General features: G+C 43.1%; 1 protein-coding gene across 4 annotated transcripts in view; it reads right to left on the bottom strand.

The window, feature by feature from the left end:
• ING3 (inhibitor of growth family member 3) overlaps positions 1 to 370 on the bottom strand; it is a 26,479-nt gene extending 26,109 nt beyond the window's left edge. The window contains exons 1-2 of one of the 4 annotated variants that reach the window (XM_019543439.1): positions 202 to 370; positions 20 to 91 (exon numbers count right to left, since the gene is read on the bottom strand). In XM_019543439.1, coding sequence (XP_019398984.1) covers positions 20 to 91; positions 202 to 229 — 100 coding nt within the window. In that variant the 5' untranslated portion in view covers positions 230 to 370. Of the gene's footprint in view, positions 1 to 19; positions 92 to 197 lie in introns of all 4 variants that reach the window. The other 3 variants (XM_019543438.1, XM_019543437.1, XM_019543436.1) reach the window with 3 other exon arrangements.
• Between the last annotated feature and the right edge of the window lie 10,350 nt (positions 371 to 10,720).

Genomic DNA, 10,720 nt, shown 5'->3' with positions numbered 1-10,720 from the left:
CGGGGCGGGACTCACGTACTCTGCACCTGCAGATCCATCTCGCGCATCTCGGTGAACCTGTCGCGCAGATCCATGGGAAGCTGCTCGATCACTGCGGGCACACGGGGGGAGGGGGGTCAGCCGCCGCCGGGGGCAGGGGAGCCGCCGCGCCGCCCTCGCTGCCGCCCCGCGCCGCTACCCCCCCCCGCCGCACGCACTCACTCTCCAGATAGTCCTCCAGATACAGCATGGCGGCGGCCGGGCCGGGCCCGCGCCCGCGCCCAGGGGCTCCTCGCTAACGGGCTCGTCCCTTCCAATATGGCGCCGCCGCCAACAACGCCAGCAGCTCGACTCAGCGAAAACAACATTGGCGGCGGCGGGCGCTCGCCTCGGCCGCGCCGCGATTGGCTGCCGCCCGCTCTGACGTACCGGCACCCCGTAGCATCCTGGGACGTGTAGTCGCGTTGGGGACCCCGGAGGGGAAGGGGGCGGGGACTACATGTCCCAGGAGGCACCGCGCCCAGCTGGGGCCTCGCCCCGTGGCAGGGCAGTGGAAGTTGCTGCGGGGCAGCGAAGTTGAGACTTTCAGTGACTCGCTCGTATTCCTGCCCCAAAGGCCTGAAGCACATCTTGATGGGTCATGTTATTTCAGGAGGATTTCAGCTTTCACATATATTTCTAACCCTCAGGGTTTTTCCCTCCTGGAAGTTGGAGTTGCTACCTCTAAGTATCTTTTGGAAGTACCCCCCCCCCCCCCGTTGCTGAGAGCTCTAACTCCTGGGGTCATGTTATTTCAGGAGGATCTCAGCTTTCAGTTTTTACATATATTTCTAGGCCTCATGGTTGACACCAGGGTTTGAATTACAGGGGGGGACCCCATAAGAGATGAGCTCCCCCATAAAAGATTGAGCTCCCCCATAAAAGATGAGGGTCCCCGGCCCACCCTACACCTTTCTAAGCACTTCAGTCAGCAGCAGTGGCTCCTTCCAGTTTCCGGCTGCCACTGCCACAGACCCCCCGCACACAAGAGTTAGAGTGTCATTCAAACCTTGGTTGACGCATCTCCCCACATGTTAAGGCCCCCACATCCTTCAATGCAAAAAAACTCCTTGGAGCAGAGCTCCACAGTAGGTTTCACTGCATTTATTGCCTTCATCAATCACATCTGCTTTCAGAATTTGCCACTCAATTTCTGCAAATATTCCTACAATATTGCAAAATTCTAGGGTATATGAGACAGAACTGGAAGTCAATCTAAATTTGCTGCTTTTGTTATTTTGATGTGCCTGTGGTACTGAATCAAAGTGCCTTAAAGCCTCCTTTAGCCCCCATCTGCTCCCCAAAATAAGGAACTACATAAAAGGAACCTGAAATATAGTATTATTTAAAAACTTACAATTTGCAGATGTGTTAAACAAGGTTTCAAGCACAAAATGCCCTTTTCAGATGAGAATAAAGTCAACATTTTTGTGATATATATACATTTTTGGTTGTTATTTCTTAATATGTAAGGTTGATAATATGACACTAATACCACATGAGATGACAATATATATAACTTGCACACATTTTTGTACAAATGTCATGCAGTATGTACCCATTTCATATGCTGTCATATGAGTATAATGGTACACTGGTGTATATAACAAAACATGAAATGGGCCTGACAAAGTCAGCGGACTGCTATTAACTTCCATGAGCTTTGTATGTGCACTCAATGTCTGGTCCAGCAAAGTCAGTGTTTGAGTATCACTAACTTAATACTGGTAACATTGGCTTCATTCAGCAATATCAGGACCTCTGCATTGGCTTTCATTGAGCTTACTAAGGCCTCTGATTCTGCCAGTCACAAACCCCTGTGGAAAGTACTGATTTGGATGTCCTGAAAAGTAGTTCAGGGTTCTACGGCTTCTCCATGACCAGATGACTATGAGCAGTCTTTGCAGCAGATCAGAAACAGACCCATGTGTCATCTGAACTGCAGTCAAGCAAAGATGCATCATTATTCCAGTGCTGATCTCCATTTTTTTGACAGTCATCCTGGTTCTCACTAAGGACCACCTTTCTGCCAGAACTGACACTGAATATCAAATGGATGGATGGAGTGCTCTTCAGTTTGGGATGTTTTCCCTCAAAGACCAAAGTTCTTAAAACAGCCACCTTCAGTATTCTGACAACTGTGCCATCCTTGCATACATTGAGGAAAACCTCCAGACCACACCAGATATCTTTGCAAAAGCCTACCAAACTTTGGGTCTCTGTCTCAATATTGAGAAGAAGGCTCTATCAGACCTCTAGGCCGGTGGTCTCCAAAGTGGGGTGCGTGCAAGAAAAGAGGTGCGATCCATTGGGGTGCAAGAAGAAAATATTAGAACTTCTATTTATATGTATATTTATAGAAATATACATGTATTGGGGGTGCGTACTCAAAAATTTTTTACTGATGAGGTGTGCGATCAAAATAGTTTGGAAACCACTGCTCTAGGCCATGAATATGACCCAAATTACCGCCGAAGGAAAGACCTTGGAGGTATTCAAGCACTTTCCCTACCTCAGTAGCCACCTCTCAGAGAGTGAATGCTGATGAGGAGATGCAGCACAGCATGGGCGACTGGTGCCGTCTTATTTGGGGGGGATACGTGCCAGTGACCAGTCAGCAACTGCAGCCAATTTTGCCAACTGTGGGGGAGAGTTCCCCACAGAAAAACTCGCTGACCAGGAAATGGCTGCAGTGCTTCTGGAAGTGGCCACGGTGCTACATCAGTGCCCCCACTCCCCAGCCAGAGTTCGCAGGGGTGGTACTGGCACTCCCACCTGCCCCGCCCCTGCTCATTGCTTAAGTGGGGAGTGTTGCAGGTCACAGGATGCACCAGCATGCTTAGGAGGTGCACGTGCACCCCCATTCTCCCCCTATGTGTCGCCACTGCAGCACGGGATCTGGTGCACAAGTGCCTCCCTTGGAAAATTGCTGCAGCCTATCTTTATTCATTGTGATCTCCAGAAAAACACCAAGATCCAGGTCTACAATGCAGTCATCATTCCCACTCTCCTCTATGGATGTGAAATGTGGATGACCTACCATTGTCATCTCAAGAGCCTAGACAGATATTACAAATAATGCACCTGGAAAATCCTCCACATCAAATTGGAAGATTGCTGTATAAACACCAGCATCCTTGCTAAAGCCAGTGTTACCAGCTTGAGTCAGTAATCCTAAAGCACCAACTTCCCTGGTCTGGGCATTGTATGTGGATGCTTGGCTCTCAATTTACAAAACAAGTGATCTACTCCCAGTTCACTTAATGGCCTGAGAGATTGCAGTGATCAGAGGAAATTCTACAAGGACACATTGAAGGCATACCTCAACAAATGGATGACAACATCAAGAGCTCGGAGGAGCTGGCTGCCATCAGACTCCAGTGATGCCACAGCCTCAACCAAGCAGTTGCTTGTTTCAAGGTAAAGCATCCTGCCCTCAAAGCAGACAAGAGAGAGCAGAAGAAGGAAAAGGAGAGGAACTCCAGCCCGTGACCTACTCTGTCCTGTAGAAAGTTTGCAAGCTGTCCCACTTGTATGTCCTCTGTAACGTGATCGAGAAACTTGCTGTTCCTTCAGTTTATTAATAAAAATGTCAAACAGCACAGGATTCATAACAGACCCTGGTGAGACTTTGGGCTGTTCTGACATTGAACCATTTATAGTAACTCTCTTCTTGTGGTTATTTAGCCAATTATGTTTTTGACTTAGCAGTGATTTTATCTAGCCCTTATTTCTCTAATTTACTTATAAGAATGCCATGTGGGACCTACCAAAACCTTACTAAAGTTGAAGTACATTATGTCTATCAAACGAGTTACCCTGTCAAAGAAAGGAATCACAATAGTTTGACATGTTTTGCACTTAGCAAATACATGCCAGATACTAGTGATCACCTCTTCTTCCTTCAGGTGTTTACAAACTGGCTGTTTTATTGTTTATTCCAGTAACTTCCCAGGTATTGAAGTCAGGAAACCTGATCTGTAATTTCCCACCCCTTTTTAGAGATGGGCATTGTGTTAGTCCTTCTCCAGTCCATTGTGGCAGAACAGATACTTTTCTCATTTTTAAAGAGTTTTGATGTATAACTAGTTAAAATACATTTGAATTTTAAATCTCAGGCATATTTTTAAATCTGGTATATGTGGAAAATAGTTTTCTGTTCACTATTTTTGGACAAACATTATGTAAAAAAAACCCCCAAAGACATTTTAAAAAGTCCTGTATTGTGGTGACCTACAGAGGCTTTTTAAAACAGGTCTGAGAACAATGAATGTTGATTTCTTCAAGAAAGATTGCATTTAAGCATTGGTGATGCATAGGGGTGCACCCCCTGAGAGAAGTGCCGGCAGCACTTCTGGTTTTGCCACTGACACTTCTGCATGCATTTAAGCACCCATTTTTCACACACGTCCCATCCTTGGTCTTTCTGCAAAGACACCCAATGACTAACAATTGGTATCTCCTGGCGTTTCTATGGTGTGTACATTTATACATTGAAAATTGGACTGAGAGTATTGGCTAATTCCATATCAGTCATTGAACAGTTGTTAGGTAGAAATTACATCATACTTTTGTAATTAACCAGAAGGCCTAGATCAGTGATTCTCAAACTTTTTAGACTCAAGGCACCCTCAGAAAATGCCAGCTCTTAGCTTTCACTCATTTTTTACCACAAAAAATACAATAGAGCAATTCTTTTGTTGTAAATGACTCAGGACTGCAATAAGAATCCTCTTGACACCTATTTGAAAAATAAGAATTTTCTTGATCCTATTCAAAATCTCTGGCTTTATCTCATGAATCATTTGTGGGTATTTACACACCTAACAGTGCTAGTATTGCATGGAACCCTGTGGCACCCTTAAAAGAATCTCATGACACTCTAGGATGGGGTGGGCAATTATTTTGGGTGGAGGGCCACTTACTGAGTTTTGGCAAGCCATTGAGGGCTGCATGATAGGCAGCCAGAGGCAGATAAATATTAATTTTCTAAATTTTTTAGTGGCCCTATGAACTGAATAGAATGGCCTGGTGGGCTGCATCCAGCCCCCGGGCCACATTTTGCCCACCCCTACTCTAGGATGCCACAGCAGCATGGTTGAGAATCACTGCCCTAGATGACAAGCTCTGTACCATATTGCTTATAGCAAACACCCCATTGTCCAAGTGCAATGCATGGAGCTAAAATGACAAACATGGATGATTGTCATGAGACATTTTAATATAAATGAGGAAACCCGGTTTGTTTCTACACAGTTTTTTGTGTGGGGGACTAAGACTCTGATCCTTTCTGCAGCTGAGGATTGATGTACCTTTACCTACTCACTGAAGTCAAAGGGCTTCACATTAAAAGAAAACTCAGCCCAAAATCTCAGGTTAAGATAGTTGTATCCTGTTTTCATCAGAGAAAAGCTGAATGAGTTTTGGGAAATTTGGGGACACAAAGTCATTTTTTAAAAATGTTTGTCATACCATGTTTCTTTTTAAAGTGAGAATATTAACAATTCTTGTAAAATCAATAAGAATTTGTTTTTTCTCCTCAAGAAGAGTGAGTATTATAGTATTTTGGGACAGGAACTTGAGTTACTGTTAAGACAACTCAGTTCAGGTCAAAATCAGTCGTCTAATACAAGCAACAATAGGGTTTTAAGAATATGAGTGCAGGATCTATCTGACTGTATCTATAAAGAGGTATATAGGAACAAGAGTGTCTGCCTTTGGCTTTTTTAATGTGAATTTTGTCTCTAAAGTCTCACATTTTTCACTAAAGTTTCAGTTCTGTTGTTTTATTCATATTAGGTAGTCAGATAATACGAATAGTCAGAATTAGTTCCATCAGATTTACATACAAATAGATCCCACTCACAGGTAAGAGTGGTAGAACTGAGCTATAATTTGATTTTTTAAATGGAATGAGTTAAGGCCATAAAAAGAGACTTTTTTAAAGACGAAAAACTTCCCATTGTACATAAATGTGGGGAATTAACTCTATTGGCTAACCTGGCTTTTGTAGCATCCTAATTGCCTCAACCAAGGAAAAATAGATTAGTGACAGCTTACTGAGATGCAAATAAACTTCAAAGAAAACTGAACCCCAACTGTGAAACATTCATGAACTTGAGAAAAAAGAAGATTCAGTTACTGAATTCATTCCATGCTGCTCAAACATGCCAAAGAACAATCGAACTGTTTAGCACAGAGGAGTGGAGACCGTAAGAGCTGCCATTTCCTATGAATGATTTATATGGCAAAAATACTGATATTAATGGCATTTGTCCTGCAAGCATTCCACATAAATTGTATATTGTCACCTCTATTAGCATGTTACACTATACTTAAAGAATATTACTGTTTTTCTGTGACTCAAAGCAAATTGCATGAAAAAACCTCTTTTTCTGTGAATGGAATCATAACTGATTAGAAAAGTGAATAAATGATATCTTTGCATGTGATGAAATATTCTTATGCACATTTAAAAGCATTTCATCAACTTAAAAATAAAATTTAAAAAAAGTCTTTCTTGATCTCCCTCTGGTCCCTTTTCAGTTCTTCTGTCCCTTTCTAGCTGTCTTCCATCTCAGGTTTGTCTTCACTATTTTCAGAATTTCTTCTCATATCTTCATCATTGCAGCTCTTCATTCCAGCTTGCCTGTTTCTGCACACCCCTTTCAGATCCATTCTCTTTACCTCTCTGACTTTACATTTTCTATCCCCATTTACTGCTCCAGTCTTCTCATTGTCAACTTCTTTCTCTTCTTACCATTATATTTCCCTCTTTGTACAGTTTCTTTCTGGCAAGTCTAGTAGACAGAATCCAGTGGCTTAGTCCAATATTAGGCTGAGGCTGTAGGGCTGGAATAACTACTGCTTTTTGCCTGTGCTTGGACATCTTACTGGGTATCAGTTGTCAGTCTGCTTCCAATCATAACCAGAAGCATCTGATGTGGTGTAAGCTGGGGCTGTCCAATTTTTAAGCAGCTGGGGGCCAAATGCCCTGTGGGTGGCACCAAAAGGGTGCGGCCACTATGGGCTTCTCCCCCTGTCCTACAGGAACCTGGACAAACTATGGGCCCTGTGGGCCACATGCTGTGTGAACACCACCCCCATCCTGCACTGCACTGCTATTCCCTCAATTGTAATGGGTACCTGCCCCCCGACTACATGGAGTGCCCATCCCCCTGCAATGCTGCATTGTACATCTTTCCCCACTGCACCATGCACCCTGCATTGGATGCAGGCAAAGAAAGCTGTAGGAGGGAAGAGGATCCTGGAGCCCAGAAGTGGGTGGAGGAGCACCTGGACAAGAGCTGAGGGCCTTAACCCCTCACAGGCCACTACTTGGACCAAGATCTAGTGAAAGTAATTGCTGCCTATCTAGAAGTATAAATCTTGTTCTTACAGGAGTACTTTCTAAGGCTCATAGGTAACCAAGCTACACTAGGGCAGTGGGACAACCAGAGCCTGTGGACAAATACCAGGCTGAGAGGTCCCTCAAATGCTGGTGCATTTTTTTCAACAATATATGACATTTTCCACTGCTGTACTATAGGAATTCTGTCAAATGAAGCTAGATCCATTTACAGCAGTAAATCTCAGCTCCAGTGACAATTTACTGCTGATGGCCAACATCCGAAGTTTTACCTGAGTAAGAACTGCAGAATCAGGCCCATTGCTATTTTCCCTATTTTATTTTTATCTCCCTTCATTTCCTGTCCCTTGCTGCATCTTCTGCTCAGAAGACAGCCTTGCGTCTTGCTGTGGTGTTTCCACTCCTTCCGGTTCTCTTTTTACTGTCTTTCTAATTGAACTATTACTTTCAGTTGTCACAATCCTACCATTTCCAATAGTCAATCCCTTCTCCTGGTGTATTCTTTTCTGTACAGAGGAAGTAACTGTCATTGCACTGGTGCTGCACTGTACAGCCTTTGGGAACATCAATTCAATAATTCTTTTGAGACTGAGTACCTTTATGAAACTTTATGAGTAATTTTATTAAATGAAAAACTCCATCTAAAGCTAGATCTTACAGAAGCAGAGAAAGAAAATCAAATAAATAGCGTTGCTCTTGACCTATGGAGTGATTGATAGAAACGTCACACTTCTCTGAAATCATCCTCAAAAAGGCAAACTAAGCCCATTGGTATTGTGATTGCAAAGTAACCAAGTTTTCTACATATTAGAAACTCTTGCAAATTCTTTATTTCACATTGTTATTTCAGAAAATAAATACATGGCTTCAGATAATTAATTTACTTTAACAGTTGACAGGAAAATGGAACTGCCGTTTATCTTCAAGCTTCACTCTGTGTACTGACTCAGGCAATTACATCTTCATCTTTTAGTTAATTTTATCTGCCACAGACTCTGTTGAATTTACTTGCAGATTTCAGCTGTTTCCTGCAGGTCTGCAGGATATGAGTGGTCACTGTTTATATATTTACAGCTAAAGTGCTTTTTTAAATGTCTGTTGAAGCTGCCTGAAACAGTTTGGAAACTGGTTTAAAACCTCCTACGCTGGACTCCCTTACTGACAAAATAATAAATTACATCTCTTTTTCAGTAAGATGGGATGCTTAGGAATGTCACTGTTAATAAAAAGCATTATTTTCAAATGAATTTTGCTGTTTATTTGTAGTGAAATATACTTCTTGTCTTTTAAGTTGTCGGAACTGATATTCATGCCTATTTTTTATGAAACTGACTTGTTTCCTTGATCTCTGTGAGTCGGAGCAACCCAGAATGCTAACCCATCTTAAGATGAGCATAGAAGAGACAGAAGCATTAACTTTATGACTGTCTCTCTTTTGCCCAACCCTGCTGAAGAGAGAGATTCTGTGAGGATGAGATCCTGCAGGTGTGGTGGGAAAAGAGAAGCTGACACTGCAAGGATAGTGACTTTCACTCCTCTCAGCATCTTTCCTAATCCCAAAGATAATCCAGAGAAAACAAAAGGGGGAAATAGTTTGAGGGGACTTGTCAAGATGGTGACATTAATATTGATTGAAGGCTACAAATGCAATTATTGATTGAAGGCTACAACTCCCCGATAACCTGCCCACTGAAAACTGTTGGGGAGGCTTGCAAACTATGGGGGTAGGGGCTCTAATCCTACGACAGCACAGGTTTTTTAAAAAAAACCTTTGGTGAGGAATAAGGTCGAAAGCTTTTTGAAACTCCAAATATATTATGTCCACTAGATTCCCCTTGTCCATGTGCTTGTTGACATCCTCAAAGAACTCCAGCAGATTGGTGAGGCAGGATTTACCTTTACAAATACGAGGCTAACTCTTCCTCAGCAGATAAGATTTGTTGTTATGATTTTCTTTTTTATTATAGATTGTATAAACTTGCTGGGGATGGAATTGAGACTCAGTGGTCTGTAGTTCCCAGGATCACCCCTTCAGCCCTTCTGGAAGAAGCATTTTTGCCAGCATTTGTAATGATAGGTTACATCTTATTGCCAGAAATTCTGCAACTTCACATTGTAACGGCATGGCTTGTCCCCTTAAGAGAAAGCAACTAGTTACACTGAAGGGCTACAGCTGTGGGAAGGCTAATGAGAGTGCTGCGCTCAGAATCCAAAAGCCCAGTAGGCAGAACTATGGTGCAACAGTGAAGGAGAAGCCCTCATGGTCGAGGATGATCACTCCCACAGGTTAAGTAAAGGGTTATAGATGAGTCCATTGATGACTAAGAAGGCTGATCCAAAGCTACAGACTCTATGGCCACAGGTGGTCATTAAAGGGAGGGTCAAACTGGGGTTTCTCGGTCTTGTTTCCTTTCCTTCCATTTCTGTCATTTTTCTGCCTCCTGGGTGTGATGGTTTTCCTCAAAGCAAGGTGCTGACTTTGTTTTTTTTGCCAGTGGGTGCATGCAGGTCAACCTCCCCTCCACAACCCCTTCATCCCCCAAAAATATCACTTTATATGTTTAACTCGATATGTTCCCATGCTGAGCCCCTTGCAAGCCCAGAAGAGGCAACACATTATTTCTGCTTGGCTCTGAAGTGCCTTTAAAGATCAGGTGCTTTAGCAGGGCTTTTTGAGACTTTTTTCTAATAACTGATTGAATTAACTTTATCTAAAAGTGCCAAAAAGCCCCACTGAAATGCCTGATCTTTACAGATGCTGCAGAGCCAATTGAAGTCACACGCTGCTTCTTCCAGTAAAGCATTTTTATTTTTAACATATGCAAGCAGCTCCGTGGGTGCTGAGCATGTGCTATTTTTTTTCATGGATGCTTGAGCCCTGGAACAGCCACTGTGTCAGCACCTATGCCTCAAAGTCAGATGTATCTTCTCTCACAAGGTGTCACCATGTAGCCTTGTCCTGAGATAGTTTTCTCCAATTTGTGATGTCAATGCCACACTTCTTAATAGTCACCTTGAGATGGCTTTTGAACTATTTCCTCTAGCCTCTACGTGTCCTTTGTCCATGGCTTAGCTGGAAGTATAGCAGTTGTTTTGGTAATTGTACATCAGGCGTGTGCACACAATGCCCTGTCCATCACAGCTGATGCTGAATAATCAATTCTTCCATACTGGTGGTGTTAGCATTGGTGAGGACATGAGCATTTGTATGACAATCCTCCCACTTTATGCCAAGGATCTTCTTGAGGTAGCACTGGTGAAGGCGTTCCAGCCTTTTCAGGTTGTCCCTGTAGGTCACCCACAAATCACAGCCATAGAGAAGAGTTGGAGTTA

This window comes from Crocodylus porosus, unplaced genomic scaffold (assembly GCF_001723895.1).
Source record: "Crocodylus porosus isolate Cpor-Errol unplaced genomic scaffold, CroPor_comp1, whole genome shotgun sequence".
Classification (NCBI taxonomy): Eukaryota; Metazoa; Chordata; order Crocodylia; family Crocodylidae; genus Crocodylus; species Crocodylus porosus.
Note: the sequence above shows the minus strand (reverse complement) of the source record. Positions and strands in the feature narration are given on the sequence as shown.